Source organism: Chelonia mydas, chromosome 13, assembly GCF_015237465.2.
Source record: "Chelonia mydas isolate rCheMyd1 chromosome 13, rCheMyd1.pri.v2, whole genome shotgun sequence".
NCBI classification, from domain to species: Eukaryota; Metazoa; Chordata; order Testudines; family Cheloniidae; genus Chelonia; species Chelonia mydas.
Genome location: NC_051253.2, coordinates 8523120 through 8543232, shown reverse-complemented (window position 1 = coordinate 8543232; position 20113 = coordinate 8523120). Strand labels below are relative to the sequence as shown.

The window sequence follows — 20113 nt, the reverse complement described above, 5'->3', positions numbered from 1 at the left end:
CTTGGGCGGAAGGGGCAGGGCTGGGGTCAGCATCTCCCAGCAAGCCCGTATGTGCTGCTTGGCCCACGCCGCCTGGGGCTCCAGCAGTGATTTAAACCCATCTGCACTGCTGCCTCACTGCCCCTTTTGCACCCCCCCCATTGGCAGCCCTACCGGGTTGTTGCTGCCCCTTTTGCGCCCCCCAGTTGGCGGCCCTGCCAATAGGGACCTGGCAGGGCCGCTGATGGGGGGCACAAAAGGGGCAGCGATGTCAAAGTGCTAACTGCGGCAGCGTTTTAAGCAGGGTCCGTAAAGCGCTGCCATGGCAGTGCTTTAAAGTCAGTGATACGGGCCAGTACTGGCGGCTACTTTTTACCGGTACACAGTACTGGCCTGTACCGCCTTACTTTCACCCCTGTGTGGGACTGAGTTTACAGCCTTTTTAAATCAAGATATATCACATCTATTGTTTCCATCCACTAGGCTAGTAACCTTCTCAAAAAAAGGAAATTATGTTGGTTTGGCATGATTTGTTCTTGATAAATCCATGCTGCCTATTCCTTCTAACTCTATGATTCTCTAAGTGCTTACAAACTGATTGTTTAATAATTTGTTCCAGTATCTTTCCAGGTATCAAAGTTAGGCTGACTGCTCTATAACTCCCTGGGTCTTCTTTGCTCCCATTTTTAAAGATAGGTAGTATGTTTGCTCTTCGCCAGCCCTCTGGGAGGTCATCTGTCTTCCATGAGATCTTGAAGATAATTGTGACAGTTCTGAGATTGCTTCAACTAGTTCCTTAAATATCCTGGGATTAATTTCATCAGGTCCTACTTATTTGAATACATTAAACTTATCTAAATATTCTTTAACCTGTGCTTTCTCTATTTTGAGTTGCATTCCTTTCATCTTGTCGTTAACATTAACTGTGTTGAGTATCTGGTCACCATTAATCAATCTTTTTAGTGGAGCAAGCAAAATAGGTATTAAATACCTCAGCCTTCTTGATGTGATCAGTTATTATCTCTCCTTCCCTGCTAAGTAGAGGGCCTAAACTTTCCTTCCTTCCTCTTTCTCTTGCTCCTAATGTATTTAAAGAACCTCTTCTTATTGCCTTTTATGTCCCTTTTAAGGCATGACTCATTTTGTGCCTTAGCCTTTCTGATTTTGTTCCTACCTTCTTGTACTACTCTTTTGTACTGAGAAATTCATCTATGTTTCTACTTTTTGTAGGATTCCTTTTTGATTTTCAGGTAATTAAAGAGCTTCTGATAGAGCCATACTGGCCTCTTACTGTTCTTCCTATCTTTCCTTTGCAGGTCCTGCACAAGGAGCCTCTTCACAGTATTCCAGCTACCAACAGGGACAGGGGCAACAGTATGGAAGTTACAGAGCTTCTCAGACAGGACCATCTGCCCAACAACAGAGGCCTTATGGCTATGAGCAGGTAAATTATTTTAGCGTCTGCCATAAAGGGTCTGGATTAGCCTTTTTTTCAGGAAGTCCTGCCTTGGAAGAACTCAGCTTTTTCTTGCACACAGGAAAAGCTATGAGGTTGAAGACCCAGATCCATTGTCATAGTAGGGAATCCAATGTGAATGTATTGACAATGCATTATTGGGCCCATCCAATTTTGTAAACCAAAAGATAGTAATCTGATTCAGCCCCCTGAGTGCATGACACAGAAATGATATTATCTTCTAATGTGTCGTATTTTGTAATTTTTAACAGGGTCAATATGGAAACTACCAGCAATAAAGTGAGAAGCTCCTGTATCTGATTCATTTCAATAGTATATCCATCTTTTGAACTGGATGTACTGGCAGTTTTGATTAATTGTAATATGTTGGTTACCCCTTAGCACAAAGCAGCGTCTCTATGTGAACAGTGTTCATTTCATGCTGGATATGAAGCAGTGCACTACTGGTAACAAGACAATGCTTTAATGGTTTGATATATTTGGTGCTGTGTATAGTATGTATGTTGATACAATGCAGAGGTTTTTTTCCCCATTCTTGATGTTTCTAAATAGCTTAGGGGTCATTTGATCAGAGTTTTTATGTGCCCAGATCTGGGAAACAGCTAGGATATTCTGCAATCCAGCTAAATACAAAGATCACTCAGTCACATCTCTGCCCATGCAGTTATTTTAATGTAGGTTATGAACCTATGTTTAACTGGATACTTTGCAGTTTACCTGTTGTATATGCCAGCCTCTGAAATCCATGGCTCTCAATTGTATTACTTTACAGCATGGAGACGGGTGCGTTCTTTATGTTGAATCAATTTCCACACTATAAGACAAAAATAAAAACAACTGAAGTAATATTTCATTTGCTGAGGACATTCTGCTCAGCAAATTTATATAGCTAATTACCCATGTCTTCTAATGTAATATCTGCACAATTCCACATTTTTTTAGTAAAAGGTGCAGAGAGATGATCAAAACCTGTTTTCAAGGAAATATGAATATCCAGAAGCACCTTTTTTAGATCCATGAAAGTATGGTATAAGTATGGTATATGCCATGGTGAAAGAAATAAAAGAGAACTCTGGGAATGAATCTGTAAGTCTACTAGAAATCAGTATTGCTTCATATCATATTTAGCTGACAAACATGTGACCACATTCCAGTCTTAAATATGCTACTCCAAATTTTATCACAACTTATAAATATTCAGGCCAAATTTCCCAGGTTGCCGGTTGTTTGCTCTTTAATTTCTGGTTCTTCCATTGCCCTACTAGTTCAGATTTTCTAGCAAGCATTATAACCGTAAATAAAATCAGGTTATCAAATTGACTTTTTCTGCAGTTATTCATCGCTTTTGCTTTTCTCTAGTAGCTTGATAGAAGTAATTTATAATTGGTGTAAAAAATCTATCTTTGTTTCAAAGGAAAAATCAGTAATTCAGCTTTAACTATGAACACTCATTATGCATATGGAAAGGTGATTGTTAATGGGATTCAACCATTAAAGGAAAACCTATAGAGGGAGAATGAGAAATATAGGGACAGTGGTACTTAAAAGCCAAAATGAACAATAAAAGTAAAAAGTAGTTTATATTCAGTTTTACATTTTTTTTAAAATGGGATTTTTACTGCTGAATAAAATATGTCTAAATTGTCTAAGACTAAAGGGTTAAAATGGCTAAAATTTATTTAATATACATTTTATTAAAACGTGAAATAATACCTTAAGGTTAACTGGAACTTTCAGAGTATAGAGTTAAATATACCCTCTATGAGTTTTCTCCTTTTGAGGTTTTTATTGGATTATATTTTGAGTTGTGGAATTTTTATATTCTGAAAACTAACACCACCCAGAAAATTTAGATATCATGATTCACGTTTGGATTTGTTTTTCCTGAAAAGGAAAATCTTAATACTTGATAGCTAAATGGTTTATTATTAAATGTTGTTCAAGCTCTGCCCTTGCAGCATTAACACTTCTAATTGCTGATCAGTGAAATGGAGTTAGCATTTTTATTCATTCTTCATTTCTCTTTTCCTTCCTGCTGGTGTTTTCATACAACTGAGTACTTATAAATATCAAATAAGGCACAGAAAAGAAGTTTGAGGGGTTTTTTTAATCTATGTTAATGTTACAGGTAGCCAGGAGAATGCAATATTGTTCCTTGCCAGCTTGGAAATATGCCTTTTATGTGGCTTTTGAAAGTGCTAATATAATCCTTTTGAGAGAATATGGACAACATTTAAAAAAAATTAAACAGCAACATTACTTCTATCTGAAATGTCTTACATTAAGAATTTCTTGAATGTTGTGTATATACTGTATTTGAAAGAGCACTTTGGAAATAGTTTGTACATTTATTTCCTAATTTATACATGATTTTTGGTGTTAATATTTCTAATTGTTAATAACGAAATGTTTATTTAATGTGTTGTCCATTTTTATGTATTAATGTGGAAACAAAAAGTGATGCCAGCATTTTGACTTTTTTCATTAATTGTATCATTTTCTGTTTTGTAATACAGAATGCTTGAAACTGGTTTAGGTTAAAATGAACTGATTGAGAAGCCTATTGATGGTACTTTTCCTATGATGCAAAGACTTTTTTAAAAGGACCAGTGTAATAACTATGGGAGATTCAGTTTTTATTGCAGACTTTTTGGAAACAATGCCTCATCACACTCCCTCCCCGATAGTCTGTCATACTTCAGGTAAAGCTCACTGCATGTGAAAACACTTACTACAGTTTTCAGATGTTCTAAATCAGCGATTCTCAAACTTTTGTACTGGTGACCCCATTCACATAGCAAGCCTCTGAGTGCGACCCCCCCTCCCCATCAATTAAAAACACTTAAATATATATAACACCATTATAAATGTTGGTGGCAAAGCAGGTTTGGGGTGGAGGCTGACAGCTCGCAACCCCCGATGTAATAACCTCATGACCCCTTGCAGGGTCCCCACCCCCAGTTTGAGAACCCCAGTTCTAAATCTTGTTCAATCTGCAAAGATCAAGCATTATACTTTTACGCTGAACCAATCTCTGGAGGATAGACTGTAACTTTATGTTGCAGACTAGTCCCTTGCTTTCATGGATGTCACAGGTAAAACTCCCAATGATATTAATGGGAGCAGGCTCAGGCCCAAAAGATGGAGACGAAAGCTCTGATATTGCAAAGATTTATGCTTAACCTTATGCACTGCAAGTACATCTAGTGACTTCAGTGGCAGTCCTTCCAAGGGGTAGGTCTGCACAGCACCAAAAGGTTAATTCTCACCCCTGGGTAGACAAATGTGCTAGCTCTACTCTAGATAGCAGGGTGGCCATGGCAGCTGCTAAGGCTAGTGTCCAAATACGTACCGGGGGGGGGGGGGCAGGCAAGATTGGATCCAGGTGGCTAGTTCCAGCCACCCTAGCCCCACCGCTGTTTTTAGGTACACTACCTTATGGGGACCTAGCATGCATCTGATGTGGGAAGCATGGTCCCAGCTGCTGTGTCGCCAGACCCCAGGAGCGAAGTTAAGCCTGTCTTGGCCAGGCCAGGCCCGGGCTCTATTTCAAGAGCTGTGATAAGGGAACACATGAAGAAACACTGACGATTTCAGGGCCCCCAGACAAAGCCCTAGGTCGTTTCTAAAGCAGAAGCAGCCTCTGACCAGTAGGGATTTTGAAGTGCGCAGGAGCATCTCCACCCAGAGACCACACCAGCCAGCTGCTCTTGCCACAGGGCTCTCTCTTCTTGTGTCTGGGTCCCAGCCACCGGGGCCTGTGCACGCTGCGTCCCCCCCACACCCCATCCCCATGGCTGGGGCCAGAGCGCGAGCTCCGTGGGCAAGGCAGGGATTGGGTGACTCGAGGCCATCTCATGAGCTAGTTCTTCACCCAGCCCCAGGCTCCTGCGTGCCTGTAGCCTCGCTGGCGGGGGGAGGGGGCGCTCAGCCGGCTGAAAGCCAAGAGGGAAGGGGATAGCGCGGCTCGAGCCCGAATGGAACCGTCAGGCGGGGCCCACATTTGACCGCAATGCTTTTCCCGCGCTTTTCATACCTGCCGGAGAGGAAGGGGAGAGAACTGCGCGTGCGCCCATCTGACGGGCGAGGACGTAATTTGGGTGCGGTCGTGACCTCTGCGTCCAAGTGAACGTGGTACGAGTGGGCGGGTCCGCCACAGGAAAGTTCCTCGCGGTTGGTGGGTACTATGCGGGGTTCGGATTTGGGGAAGAGAGGCTGGAGCAGGGGCTGGCTGTGAGGTGGCGCGGGGGGGGCGCGCGCGCAGGGGCTGGCTGTGAGGAGGGGGGGGGGGGCGCGCGCGCGCAGGGGCTGGCTGTGAGGAGGGGGGGGGGGGGCGCGCGCGCGCAGGGGCTGGCTGTGAGGAGGGGGGGGGGGCGCGCGCGCGCAGGGGCTGGCTGTGAGGAGGGGGGGGGGGCGCGCGCGCGCAGGGGCTGGCTGTGAGGAGGGGGGGGGGCGCGCGCGCGCAGGGGCTGGCTGTGAGGCGGGGGGGCGCGCGCGCGCAGGGGCTGGCTGTGAGGCGGGGGGGCGCGCGCGCAGGGGCTGGCTCTGAGGCGGCGCGGGGGGGGGGGGGGGCACAGGGGCTCTCTGCTGCTGAGTAAATAGAGGTTCTGTATATTATATATAGTCCATGCTTCTGAACAGCCCTGCAGTAATGAATGCATGTGCACAGACATTAGTGAAGGGAAATCAGTTTGGGGAGGTGTATGTGCTTGATGTCTTACTCTCAGAAGGCTATTACAGCGATTGAGTAAGAACATATTGGTGAAATATTGGTCAATCCCTGGACCTTGGGTTTCTAACTCATTATGTGTTTCATGATGTAAACTGATTTTTTGTTCTCTTGATTTGCATGTGAAACTTGTTTCTAGAGCCACAGAGGTGAATTTTAGTTAGTGGTTTTCCTTTGTCTATAATTTTCACTTTCTAGGTGGATATGCTGGGATCTAAAATCTTGTCATCAAGAACATGGACTTTGTTGGATGGCTTATGGCAGTGGAGACCTGTATATTCACCACATATACATACTTGCTTATTGCAGCAGCATGTTAAGAGCTGGCAGAGGATTCTTTCCACAAGCTGTGCAAAGTGTGCAAAAAAACAACAGCTGAAACAAAAAAGAGCAATATCAGAAAAGAAGCTGGTAAGTCTAAACTAAAATTCAGATAGGCTAACCTACGATTTGTTCAAAGAACTTGCTGTATGCTAAAAGAACACACCACTCCTAGAGATGAGTGTTTTGTGTATATTCCCCACTTACCATTGGCATTCTAAGGAAATATTTTTATGAAATATAATTAATTTTGGATAGTGGGAAAAAATAGTTGTAAATAAGTATTTCATGTAATAAAAATCTCAGTTCACAGTGAACGTTATTCATGATTACTTCAATGGTAGTAGTAACTATAGGAGTTGCTTTTCTGTAGAGCAGTGGTTCTCAATCAGGGGTACATGTAGAGGTCTTCCAGGGGGTACATCAGCTCATGTAGATATTTGCCTAGTTTTACAACAGGCTACATAAAAAGCACTAGTGAAGTCAGTACAAACTAAAATTTCATACAGACAATGACTTGTTTATACTATATATGCTATACACTGAAATGTAAGTGCAATATTTATAGTCCAATTGATTTATTTTATAATTATATGGTGAAAATGAGAACCTAAGCAATTTTTCAGTAATAGTGTGCTCTGACACTTGTATTTTTATGTCTGATTTTGTAAGCAAGTAGTTTTTAAATTAGGTAAAACTTGAGGCTACTCAAGACAAATCAGACTCCTGAAAGGGGTACAGTAGTCTGGAAAGGTTGAGAACCACTGCTGTAGAGGTTTTAATGATCATAATTCTCTTTTGGGTTGGAAAAATGACACAGAACAAAAAGAAAAGGAGGACTTGTGGCACCTTAGAGACTAACCAATTTATTTGAGCATGAGCTTTCGTGAGCTAGAGCTACAGGTCACTTCATCCGATGAAGTGAACTGTAGCTCACGAAAGCTCATGCTCAAATAAATTGGTTAGTCTCTAAGGTGCCACAAGTCCTCCTTTTCTTTTTGCGAATACAGACTAACACGGCTGTTACTCTGAAACAGAACAAAACATGTTTGTTTTTTAGACAATTGCCATTCTAAAGTTCAAGTAGTGTTTTGCTTGTTTTTTTGTTTTTTTTTTTAAAGAACTTATGCAACTCACAAATTGCCTAGATTTAATGGCTGGTTAATCATAGGCTTTCTCTTTTTTGTTTCGGTGCTTCCTTTTGGTTCTATATTTCAGCTGCAGGGAAATGAATTCATTTTTTATAATAAGCAATAAATGAATCTAGTTAATTTAAAACAGCAGTTTGCAATTTTGCCGTTTGGTGGTGCTAACTACACTTGAAAAAGGAGGCTTTTTAGCAACGGTCACATTTTTGTGATAGAACCTCAGCGTTACAAAAACCTTGACAATGGAGATTGTTCGTAACTCTGAACAAAACATTTTGTTCTTTCAAAAGTTTACAACTGAACACTGACTTAATAGAGCTTTAAAACTTTATTGTGCAGAAGAAAAATGCTGCTTTTAATTATCTTAATTTAAATGAAATAAGCACAGAAATAGTTTCCTTGTTGATCTTTTTTTAAACTTTCCTTTATTTTTATTTGTTTGCTTTATTTATTTAGTTATTTATTTAGTTATTTATTTTTGTATCTGCTGCTGCCTGATAGCATACTTCTAGTTCCAAATGAGGTATGTTGTTGATCTATCGGTTCATAAATGTGGTGTTTGTAATGCTGAGGTTTTGCTGTACTAGTGATTGTGCAAAAGCAATTTTGGTTATTCAATAATTGGATTTTTCTCAGGTGCTTGGGTGTCACTTTACTAGTAACAGAATTTTTCACCACTCAAGTTATTTTAATATTTTAAAAAATATCCATTCTCCACCTGGTTGTAAAGTCCTTTAGCATGTTTTGTATTACCGTTTGTAAGTAAATTTTTCTCTACATCTTGACACACAAGAAAATATCTATGTACATGCCAATGCTTTTATAGCACTTTTCACCTGAGGATCCCAGAAAATTTTCCAAAGGTCAATGGATAAGTATTGTTATCTTTATTGTACATAGAGACAATAAAATGACTTGCCCAATGTAATGCAGTAAATCAGTGGGAGAACGGGCCAGAATCTAGGACTCTTCACACTGTCTCCTGCTTTTACCATTGGACCACTGCCTATGGGAAGTATTTAGTGTTCCCCACTCTGCCCCATTTCCAAGAAAGACCTTTCCTTAAATTTTTGATGTTGGAACATCGGATTGTTCTGTCTTATTAAAGGAAGATTGAAGTTTGCATGAAGAATGGCATAATTGGAGTAGGGAGTAGTGAACTGATACCAAAAAATAGCCCTCCCCTTCACCCGTCATGCAAACTTTAGCTCGTGTATAAGGACCAAATCTACTCCTTTCTCAAATGTTTGAATGCCTCATTCCTTCCATTTTGTACTCATGAGTAGAACAAAAGTGCTAGATGCTACTATTTGTATTGCAGTAGTACACAGAGCTTCCAAATCAGGATTGCGCTAGGTACTGTGCAATCATATAAGAAAGATGCAGTCCCTGCCCAGAGGTTCTCTTTAGAGAGTCTCTTCTGTAACTTTCCAGCCCAGGTTTGTAGGCTTGAGGTTCAAATATTTCAGATAAGCAGCAAGGAGTTCAGCTTCTTATTATTGCAGAAGTCTAACGCCAAATATTGAGGTTCAGTCTCCATTAGTTTGGAGTGAATGATAGCTTGTGCCAGAGAACAGTTTCATCTTTACAATATTATTACAGCTTGCTATTTTTATATCTTAGTGCTGCTGAGACCCACATATCTTCCTTGTATCATCCATAGTTCACTGCATTTGTTTTTTTTTTGTTTTTTTTTTTTTGACACCATGCACAAAATGCCTTCAGTTTTTCCCGCTCTGTTGGAAAAGTTCTTACAAATTCCAGGATCTCAGATCAGATGCTGGAAACTCTCTGAATTTAGTCAGCATGGAGCATACAGACTTTTAAATATGCTTAGATTGGCCTTTTTAAAATTTTCCATGTACTGCCAACTACCTAGGTCATTGAGTTTCCTCGCTTCTTTCAGTAGAAGAAGAGTTCTGTGTAAGCTTCAGAGCTTGTCTCTTTCATGATCAGAAGTTGGTCCAGATATTACCTCACCCATTTTTTCTTTTTTTCAGTAGATGTTCATTATCATTAGAATAGTTTCCTAATATACATAATTAGGGAGGATGATCTTTCAGCATCTTCTCTCTGGAATTTTTTGCCAGTGGAAACTCAAAGATGTATGTTAGATGTTTTTGTTTTAAGGGTCTCTTAACATGTGTGATCCTGTGTACGTTCTTCAAGATAATTGCTAGGTTAATGGGCTTTCTTTGGTTGATGTCCGAACTGTAGCTATGCTATAGATTTTGATTTTCAAATGGAAATTGGAATTCCTGACGTTTAAAGATAGCTATGTTTTGTAGAAACCTTCAGCTTGTTGAAACAGAGGTCTGATAATGTTTCACTAAACTGTAGAGAAATCATATGAAACTATCTCTCCATTGCAGACCCGATATTTTGTAGATCATCGAAGAGTGTGTGTGATTGGAGGCCACGGAGGATCGGGTATTAACTCTTTTCACAGTGAGCCTAGAAAAGAGTTTGGAGGTCCTGATGGTGGAAACGGAGGAGATGGGGGCCATGTTATTTTGAAAGGTAAAAGTTGCATATCCTTTTTGTCTTATACATCATAGATTAAGGGATGGCATGGTAAATATTGTCCCTTTGTTTAAAGGTATTTTTGATGTCTTTCCACAAACTGAGTTTGAGTGATAGAATTGATAAATATATATGACAGGGAAATGTTTTTCTTTTTCTTCACTCCATCTGTTCTTTGCAGTACTTCCAAACAGCCACTGCAAAGGGGATGTGAATGACACTGATATTCTTACATAATCTAGTTAGAAAATATTTCAGCTCAAACTGATTTGAAAATCGAATACCTTTTTAATATCTCGTAACATATGCCTCGGAAAATGCTAAAGTACTCTGTCATCTTCCCACACTGATGCAGATTGCCCCTGAAGCAAGGAGTAAAGCCAACATTTATTCTTTATAGAACTAAACACACACATTCCAGGTGCGCTTCTTTGACCTTGCCTTTAGTAATAAAAGTGCATGGCACAGCAAACATAAAAAGCTACAAAAATGTAAGCTAGATAAATACTAAAAAAATCTAAGGTAACCTCTTGGGAGGGAAAAAAAGAACAAATATGACAGATGCTAGTCATGTGTCTAAATGCACTTCTGGAAGACTCTCAGGTACTACAATATGAATGAGGGTGGTGTCAGAATCCGAGAAGAATAAAATACACACTTAAAAATGGATATAGTGTATGACCTTTAAAACAGACTTGAAACTACTAATTGGCTTAATATCTGTGGAACGCGCAAAGCAGAGAATTTTCCTAGATTGTTTTAAATCAGTGATTTTAAACTTGTTTTGCATTTGTGCTTTGTAGTTATTTTCCTAAAGAAAGGTTGATTCTCATTGGCTGGTAAACATTAAACATATTGATTTGTAACTAAATATAGCCTTGACACTAAATTTGGTACTTCTTTTTGCTAACCATCAGGATATACTATATCTATAAACATTTATTTAAGCCATTATATAGTTTAACATACATTTATTAAGATTCATTTTTCACAATTTTTATGATAAAAAATGGAAAAAGACATTTCTTATTTACTAAATGATTCTTTTTTTATTCATGATTTGTGTCAAGTTGCATTTGGATGGAAATTAGAATTCATTTAAAAATGCCCCCAAATAGTATTTGAACATTTGTTTTTGATTAGTTAAATAAAACTACCTGAAATGTGCTGGATACATAAGGAAAAAAGTAAGTTAATCAAAACAGGTTTTGCATTCAAAACTAAGTGATTTATTTAAAAAAGGAAGTATCTGGAATTAGTGAATTGAGCTAGTTGTTTTTGGTCACCATGTCTTTCAAGATTTTAGAAGTAGTAGATTGTATCGTCTCTCACCTCGTTTTTATCCATAGATTGAAAGAGGACAACAAACCTTCCTGCTTAATTTCCAATCAGTATCTTAACTTTGAATGAAATAGTCATTGAATTTAACTAGCTGAATAAATAACAAGGAAGAAAATATTCTCTTTATATCTGTGGAAGAGGCTGCTGCTGTCAAAACCTGGGTTAGCACTTCAACAAACTCTGATTTCGAGTACTTAGCCAGTAACTCTTACAAGTCCAGTGGTTTGACTTTCTTCAAAACTTTGGTAGCAAACAAACGGCTTGAATATTTTTTTATTTAATTTAAATGATTTTAATAGAGTATAAGATTAGCCCTTAATATCGGTTGTCATAATTTTAAAATAGGTTTTGTTTTTTTTAAACGAATTAAATAAAAAATCCAACTTTTTAGTTTAAAAAGAAATAGTCAATCTTTATCCACTTTGATTTTTCATAACATAAATGGAGAACAAAGACTGGAGGTTTTGTCAGAGGCTTTTTACTGTGGTTAATGTTTGTTTTGGGAAGAATAGGACTCTTGTGTTTTGCTCTGAAATTAAAAGTTATTTCCAAAAGCGCTAAATCTGCTCATCAGACATACCTGTTTTTTTAGTTTCATTTGTCTCTTACCTTGTTGTTTGGAGTTACTTGCATCTTTCAAGGGGAGAAAAGACTTCTCACTTTCTGGTTCTGGGTCAGCAATTCTGTATGGAATTTGTCTTGGCTTTAGGTAACTTTATTTTGAGTTGGTTGGGCCCACTTTTAAAACTGCGAATTAAGTTCAGAATAGTTTAATGAAATTTGGGGAAAAGAGATCCTTTGGGACCAGCAGAAATGTGGAATCATTGTCACAATACCCCAAAAAGTGTCATCTTACTGACTTTAACAACTAGAGAGGAGTTATACTACTCTCTATTGTAGGGGAAGGTGTGTGTGTGACACTGTCCAGGATGAAGAAGAAGTGGATGCAAAGTTTAGAAGAACAGGCACGATTAAGGCCCAAGAGATCCTGTGTAGATCAGATAGTCTCACTAACAATCATCTTAGAAGAATGAATAGAATGGCAAGCTCTCCCCTTACCAGTTTTGGATTTTTGTCAAAAGGCATTTGATAGCCGGGGGGGAGATATATATTGCAGAATATTCCTCAGTCCTATGGAATCCCAGCTAAAGTTGTCAACATCATCAAAGCATGGATAGCTATGCAAAATGCTCTGTAAGGTTGAACAGTCAGACAACAGTCTCGTTCATCATGGCATGAAACAGGGCTGCATTTTATCACCTCTCTCGTTTGGCATAGCCATAGACTGGATAAAGAAGAAGTGTATTAGCAACACAAACACTGATATAGCATGGGTAGATGGCAATGTCTAGAAGACTTAGACTTTGCTGATGATATTTCGCTACTGAGCGAAATGCATGAACAGTTACAAAGATAGACAACCTGGCAAAAATAGCAGGCCACCAGGGTTCAAAATTAGTTCTACTAAAACTTCATTGAAACCCAGAAGTCAAATAGTAACATCACATTAGAAGGCAAAAACCATCAAGAAAGTAGAATAGTTCACCTACTTAGGCAGCATCATATTGTCCAGTAGAGTTCACAAGAAGGAAGTGACTCAAGGACAGGAAAGGCCTCCACAGCATTTACTAATCTCGACAATGTATAGAAATCTAAGATCTAGAACACCAGAAGAAAACTGAGAATTTTCAATTAAAATGTAATCTCAGTGCTAACATGGCTCCAAAAGCTGAAGATCTTAAGTTTTCTACCAAACATTAAATGGAAAATTAGACACCTTTAAAAATAAATGCCTATGAAAGATTCTGGGCATTGGTTGGAAAGATTTCATCCCCAGCAAAGAGAGCTGAGAAATCCATAATCAGCTGCTCGTTCCCACCAGTATCAGAAGGAAGTGTTTGGATATTTTTGGGGCATGTACTCCGGATGCCAGCACAGACTCTACCATGAAGCTGTCATGTGGATACCAACTGAGTTGAGGAAATGAGTGCCCAGGAGACACCTGAAGAAGAATCCTTAGCAGGGAGGGCAGAACAATTGATGTCAGCACCATAAAGCAGAAGGAAGCAGCAACAAATGACAGAGGGAAATGGAAGAAACTAGTTTCCACCATGTGCACCAACGTTGGAACTGGAAGGATGCAGAATAAATCAAATATTAAGTCTTTGAGGTTCCCTTCCTTGTGCTTGTAAAGAATCATTTTTTAAAAGTCTGATATTTAAGCTTCTCAAAAATATTTATTAGCAATTTTAAAATAAAACTTTTTTAGTGTTTAGTCACATTACAATAGTTCCTTTCATCCTTACACTTATATGGGATCTTGCATTCCAAAGCATCTCAGAGTTTTACAAACTACATTGACAACAGTAACTTCATCCATCACAGACATGCCTCCGCTTCTGTTGTGAAATACAACTTTTTTTTAAGAACTCATCAACACTACACAACAACATAAAACAGGCAGTGAGGAATGCCAAATCCCATTGAGGCTGGGCTGTAGGAAGACTACAATGAGAGAGAATGTAATTTTGCAAATTGGAATTTGGCCAACATAAATACTGTACTTTCTAATGACCGCAAGTGATCAGGATCTGATTTGAGTACTGCTCCAAAAGGCAACAATTCTAATTACACATTCTACAGTAGTATCATATTGAGTTACTGATTCATCACTACTGATTAAGAAGGGAGTCACCTCTACCGGATAATAATAGGTAGCACCTATATAGTGCCAGCACTACTTTGGAGAGTGGTTTGGATGTTTCTTGGAAGTTTCCCTGTCATCTACAGAGCAAGTCTGATCTAGGATAGCTTGTGAGATTATTATTAGTTTAGTACAGTAGCACACAGAGACTCCATTGTAATGGGTACTGTACAAACAGAATAAGAGACAGTTTGATAAGATCACAGCTTGTGTGGCGTGATTTAAAAAAAAAAGAAGTCCAGACTCTTTGTGAAACATTTAAAAACACAGCGACTTGTCAGAAGGAAGAAATTTAAAATTTTATTTTAAATTTCTTGTTATTAGTACTCACATTGCTAACTCAGTGAATAGCAATGGATTGATTACTGTGAAATCATAGATGTTCTTTATTGGTTAAGAAATTTGTTTTGTAGTGGGGTTACTTCCGTTGTTTCTATACTTTATAAACTTAAGCATATAAATAAAATGGTGGAGTTTTACTTTAAGAGAATTGACATCATATACCTCCCCTGGACTCTCACTAGCTTATGGAATGCTTCTGTCTGTGGTATACTGCAAAAGATAAAGGGGTCAAAAGATGATTCTACTGTATTTCTTTTAACATAAGAATGTTTTTAAAGTGTGTGTTTTGCTTTATAGCTGACCAGCAAATCAAATCGCTGGCTTCAGTCCTCCCATTGTATCGAGGCTTTCATGGAGAAAGAGGGAGAAGCAAAAACTGTTATGGAGCCAATGGTGGATACACGTATATTAAAGTAAGATGCTGTTGCTGACTACTTTGAAAGTTTTATATGAGAATTCAGGCCTCAGTCCTGCAAAAGCTTACCTGTGTGAATAACTTTATGCATGTGAGTAGTCCTAGTGGGACTAGTCAAAGTGAGTGTTCATAGCATCTGGGCTAGTTCACACACAGGCATGACCAAACCGCTTTGTTCTCATTGTTCATACCAGAACCTCTTTGAAAGAGCATGCTGCATCTGGCTAAAACAAATAGTCACCGGCCTTTGCTTCTAGAATTCAAATAGGCAATGCAGTCAAACACACAACTTGTTAAATTAGAGCAGTATTTTTCCCAGGCTAGTTCTGCTACCTGGGACATGTCCATTTTGATGCCGATCACTACTGTGCTTGCCAAGCTCATGACTATATTTTCTAGCATTGTTGTTTGTTCTTTCCGTTTGTCTGCAGATCCCATGTGAGAACAGGTTTCACACTTTATTGTATGGTTTATTAGCACAAATGAAGGGAGGCTTCCCTCGCTTCTAAGCCTTGTCTTCATTAGAAAGAGAGATGTATTTTTAACAGGTTAGCTAGGGTTTATGTTGACCAACTAATATATTTACATCTACAACTTGCCTTGTCTCCACTAAGACTTTAATACACTAGCTAACAGGCACTAAAAAGTACCATTTTTTGCCTACTGTAGATACAGCCCTAAGCTTTATACCTGTGTTTAGTGTTATCCATAAAGTCAATCTTCAGAGTCTGTTTTGGAGCTGTGTCAGCTGTTGGGGCGTGTCTTTATGTATTGATAAATCTGTGGAAATGCCCAAAGTCAGGTAAGCACTTCTCAAGTAGAGAGGAAGACAAGAACCAGACAAATCACACACATACACCTCTATATGCACACCCCAGCAACGTGGTAATAGTAATGCATCACGTTGGTTCAGTTTTTTTTATTAACAAACAAAAACAAATTCCCCGTCTGCTTATATGTCTGTTGCTGCTTCCTTATTTTTTAATTCGTTTTAAAATATAAATCATTCTTACTTTGCTTTTTAGCTACCCAATATGATCCATAATCTCCTTATGCCCCCCTGTTGGTATCCTGAATTGGTTCACCATCAGTTTGTGAAACCTGGGACCGGGAACACAAAAAAGCACACAAAAAAAAAAATAGTATGGTACCATTAAAGTTCTTAATGTTCGACACTGCTCTTTGGGTCGAGAGTGGGAGTGCTTATTTGGCCTCTCCTGCTAGATCTGGGTCCTAATGACTCTTTTCACACTTTCACCCAGCTGGGAGATGGAGGGTTGTGGTGTTGGCTAGACCCTGAAAACATTGCCCGCCGCCAGGAACTGCTGAACAGTACTGTTAAGTATTTGAACTTTCATAGTTTGTTTTTGCTTAGGACTTTCTCTCTTTTCAAGGTTCCTGTGGGCACTGTAGTTAAGGAGGATTGCAAAATTGTGGCTGATCTTGCTCAGCATGGCGAAGAATATGTTGCTGCTTATGGAGGAACTGGAGGGAAGGGTAACCGGTTCTTTCTGTCCAATGAGAATCGAGCACCAATGACAGCCACTCTAGGAGAATCAGGTCAGGAAAGAGTCCTCCATCTGGAGCTCAAGACTATGGCACATGCAGGGCTGGTGGGTATTGCCTCTTTTGTTTTATTAACCTTTGGCATACACTTTCAGGATGTCACTTGGCTAGCTGACGAAAGAATGTTGCTTTGTTATATTTTGTTGTTTTCTCAGCAAGTTTGTGTGGGAGATGAATGACAATGATTACTTAGTAGAGGAGTATCCTGAGTAGCCCTTCTGTCACTTTTTTTGCTACCACTTATATATAACTTGATGCCATATCTCTTTGGTAAAAGGCTTCATGCTAAATCAACAGGAAACAAGGTACAGGCTTCAGTAATAATTGCAATAATAAAACATATTGTCCCATAAATGTCTCTTTAGAATACATCTTGACATAACAGAGGGCTTGAATGTATACAGGCAGCAAAGTTATCAGGGATCAAACCCCCAATCTTTGGCACTTAGGGGCTTCTGCCACTGAAGGAGAACTTTTGGATGCTGCTTTTAAAGTAATTGGACAAGCTGTTTCTGGGAGACATGATGACATGCACTGAGACAGCATGTTACATCTAGAAGCCATCAAGGAACACTTATGGCTTTTAAATAACACTCCTTTTTAATAAAAACATAATCATCCTTCAGTCTGTCTTTACTTTGCATTGTTATGGGTATTAAATGTTTAACTTTGTTAGCTTTTTGTATAGGTTTCAGATATGTAAATTTTGTCTTAGCATTTAAGTTTGAATGGTATGCTAATGCTAAGTCAATTTATTGTTTAAACTGATTTCATTTTTAAATCCATGCAATTTTTTGATCTCTCTGGTGGAGCTGTTGAACAAACCCTTATTTTACAACAGTATGTAAAGGGCATGAATCTTACAACATTTGTCTGGCCCAGAAGAGCTTCGTAAAGAAAAAGAAATGAACTAGCATGGCTGGTTCAATAAACTTAGCCGTATTTTAGCTTGTGCAATCTACTCTGGGTCTTAAATTGGCAGCACTAAATCCAGCATTTTGAGTCCTAGCCTGTGCCCATAGAAGCCAATGGGAATTTTGCCACTGACTTTAATGGGATCGTTATCGGGGCTTAAAATTGACAAGGAGAATCCATGAGTTTCCAGATCTCTACCATACTTATTATGGCAGTTGTTCAGAATGATTATCCGAAGCAGGCTGGAAAATCTGATTCAGTTTCTTGTGAGTGCTGTTTACTCTGCACACACACTTGTCTGTATCAGACAGGATATCCTATAACTGTTCTAAGGCCATTCCTCCCAGAAAGCGTAGACTTCCTAGGAAAGTGTTTCAAGATGTAGGCTTTAGGAGTCGGGGGGGAACTAGCCTCCGAGAGAGACTGCAATAGAAGAATGAAAAAAAAAATGTTAGGTTACCCACAGAGCATATTGTGGTTCTGTTACCTTACAGTCCAAATGAGATGATTGGTGATGGTTACTCCTAGTAGTCAGATGTATGATAGATCCGCCACCATTCATGGCATGAAAATCCCGTCCATGGAAAAAATGACAAGCCTTATGTCAGAATCAAGTAGATTTTTATAATGTATGGTCGCCATTTTTTTGGAATTTGAAAATAAATTCATAGCTGACAAGTGGTTGACCAGCCAGAGATGGTTTTTTTAAAGTAATAAATACAGATTATGAGTAAGACTTGTTCAGGCTTGTATGGAAAGCTCATATATGTTAATGATATAATGAAAAATTAAAAATAAATTAAAAATAGAGAAAAAAGTGCACCCAGATATCTTTAGATATGAGCATGCAAAACTGATGCGTTTGGTACAAATGGCTGTACTGCTCTCTTGAGTTATGACAACTACTAAAGAACCATTGATATATATTTGCAAGTAAACACTCTCTTTATTTTGGTTAATCTGGAATTGTGGCCTGGTTGAATATTTGTGTTCCAGGTAGGATTCCCCAATGCTGGGAAATCATCACTTTTGCGAGCAATCTCCAATGCAAAGCCTGCAGTGGCTCCCTACCCATTCACAACCTTAAATCCACATGTAGGCATTGTTCACTACCAAGACTATGAACAAGTGGCAGGTATGTGTTATGAGATTTTGTTTATATAATTACTACTTTTAGTTGTGACATCTGATTGTCTCCCTTTATGTCCCTGCTTGAGACAGTAAAAATAAAATTGTAAAAATGACGCTTTAGGAGCTTACTAGTTCTAGGGAACTACAAACCTGATGTAAACATGTTTTAAACCTCGTATTGTTTTTCATGTATGTACTCTTGACCTCAGACTTCTGAGCTGAATTTAGTGTCTCTGGTGAAATAACTTGATTTTTTTAGGGCTGCAGGAGACAGACAAACTCATACTATGCCTTCTTAGAGACTACATTGAAAGGGAGCTATATAAATACCTAGACCGACAGACAGACAAATAGAACCCCTTAAGTTAAAAATGTTGTGTTCACATTCAGTTCTCTCTCGTTTATAGTTGCTGATGTTCCTGGTATAATAAGAGGAGCTCATCTAAACAGGGGCCTTGGATTGGCCTTTCTGAGGCACATAGAACACTGCCGCTTTCTCTTATTTGTGGTGGATCTGTCGGTGTCTGAGCCATGGATTCAGCTCCAAGACTTAAAATATGAACTGGAGCAGTATGAAGAAGGCTTGTCAAAGAGACCTCATGCTGTCATTGGAAATAAGATTGATCTTCCTCAGTCAAAGGCTAACTTACTACTTCTTAAGGAGCGAGTGGAGCAGAGCGTCATCCCACTATCTGCATTGACAGGAGATAATCTGGAGGAATTATTGTTGCACCTAAGAGATTTGTATGATGCCTATGTAAATACTGAACAATCACGTAAACAAAATCCAGTCAAATGGTAGGAACCAGAGCTCCCATGAACCCTAAGCTGAATGGAGGAGGAAAACAACATTTATTGCAGGATGTTCAACCTGTAGAATTCTTTGCCAGAGGATGTTGTGAAGGCCAAAACTATAACAGGGTTCAAAAAGAACTAGATAAATTCATGGAGGATTGGTCCATCAATGACTATTAGCCAGAATGGGTAAGGATGGTGTTCCTAGCCTGTGTTTGCCAGAAACTGGGACTGGGAGACAGGGGATGGATCACTTGATTACTTGTTCTGTTCATTCCCTCTGGGGCACCTGGCATTGGCCACTATCGGAAGACAAGATTCTGGGCTAGATGGACCTTTGGTCTGACCCAGTACAGCTGCTGTTATGTTCTTATGATGTATGTGTAGGAGAAGCATGGGGCACAGGACACAACACACTGTAAATTTGTTCTCGATTACTGCACGAAACAAATCGAACTATAAGCATCTCCTATTTTTGCGGCCATTAAATTTTGTTGGAAAAAGCTTGTGAGACTTGTGGTGGTGATGTGCATAACAAATTGGCCTGTAATCTAGGGAAACTTGCGTACAAATTCTGGTTTACAGTAGGTTATACTAGACATTGAGTTTTTGGCCCCGGAGTGATATTTAATCTTTTTAAAGTGATCGTGGGTTGCACAAATTGTACTGGGAGCTGTATCTGCCTGATGGTTGTAATAAAGTAGGCTAGGGCTATATTCTCACAGAC

At 39.2% G+C, this 20113-nt stretch overlaps 2 protein-coding genes and 1 long non-coding RNA gene across 10 annotated transcripts in view; 2 read left to right on the top strand and 1 right to left on the bottom strand.

Moving 5' to 3' along the window:
• SS18L1 (SS18L1 subunit of BAF chromatin remodeling complex) overlaps nucleotides 1–4205 on the top strand; it is a 34743-nt gene extending 30538 nt beyond the window's left edge. The window contains exons 10-11 of the mRNA XM_007059794.4: nucleotides 1296–1423; nucleotides 1708–4205. Of these exons, the coding sequence (XP_007059856.2) occupies nucleotides 1296–1423; nucleotides 1708–1734 (155 nt within the window). The 3' untranslated portion in view covers nucleotides 1735–4205. The remainder of the gene's footprint in view (nucleotides 1–1295; nucleotides 1424–1707) is intronic.
• The window catches only part of LOC114019480, a 32713-nt gene extending 27269 nt beyond the window's left edge, over nucleotides 1–5444 (bottom strand). For all 4 annotated transcript variants that reach the window (XR_005227887.2, XR_003564536.3, XR_006285622.1 and 1 more), the window contains exons 1-2: nucleotides 4892–5444; nucleotides 2174–2270 (exon numbers count right to left, since the gene is read on the bottom strand). This is a non-coding gene — a long non-coding RNA (uncharacterized LOC114019480). The remainder of the gene's footprint in view (nucleotides 1–2173; nucleotides 2271–4891) is intronic.
• Nucleotides 5445–5516: 72 nt separating this feature from the next.
• Nucleotides 5517–19890, top strand: MTG2 (mitochondrial ribosome associated GTPase 2). 5 transcript variants are annotated; one of them, XM_007059796.4, is made up of 7 exons: nucleotides 5517–5633; nucleotides 6384–6596; nucleotides 10027–10174; nucleotides 14862–14977; nucleotides 16374–16592; nucleotides 18457–18595; nucleotides 18999–19890. In XM_007059796.4, exons 2-7 carry the CDS (start codon nucleotides 6390–6392, stop codon nucleotides 19391–19393), a joined length of 1224 nt encoding a protein of 407 aa, XP_007059858.2. In that variant the 5' UTR covers nucleotides 5517–5633; nucleotides 6384–6389; the 3' UTR covers nucleotides 19394–19890. The 5 variants fall into 5 exon arrangements, with proteins under 5 accessions (XP_007059858.2, XP_043383516.1, XP_043383515.1 ...); XM_043527580.1 differs by having other exon boundaries at nucleotides 5536–5590; XM_027822201.3 differs by lacking the exon at nucleotides 5517–5633 and adding an exon at nucleotides 5653–5689.
• Nucleotides 19891–20113: the final 223 nt, after the last annotated feature.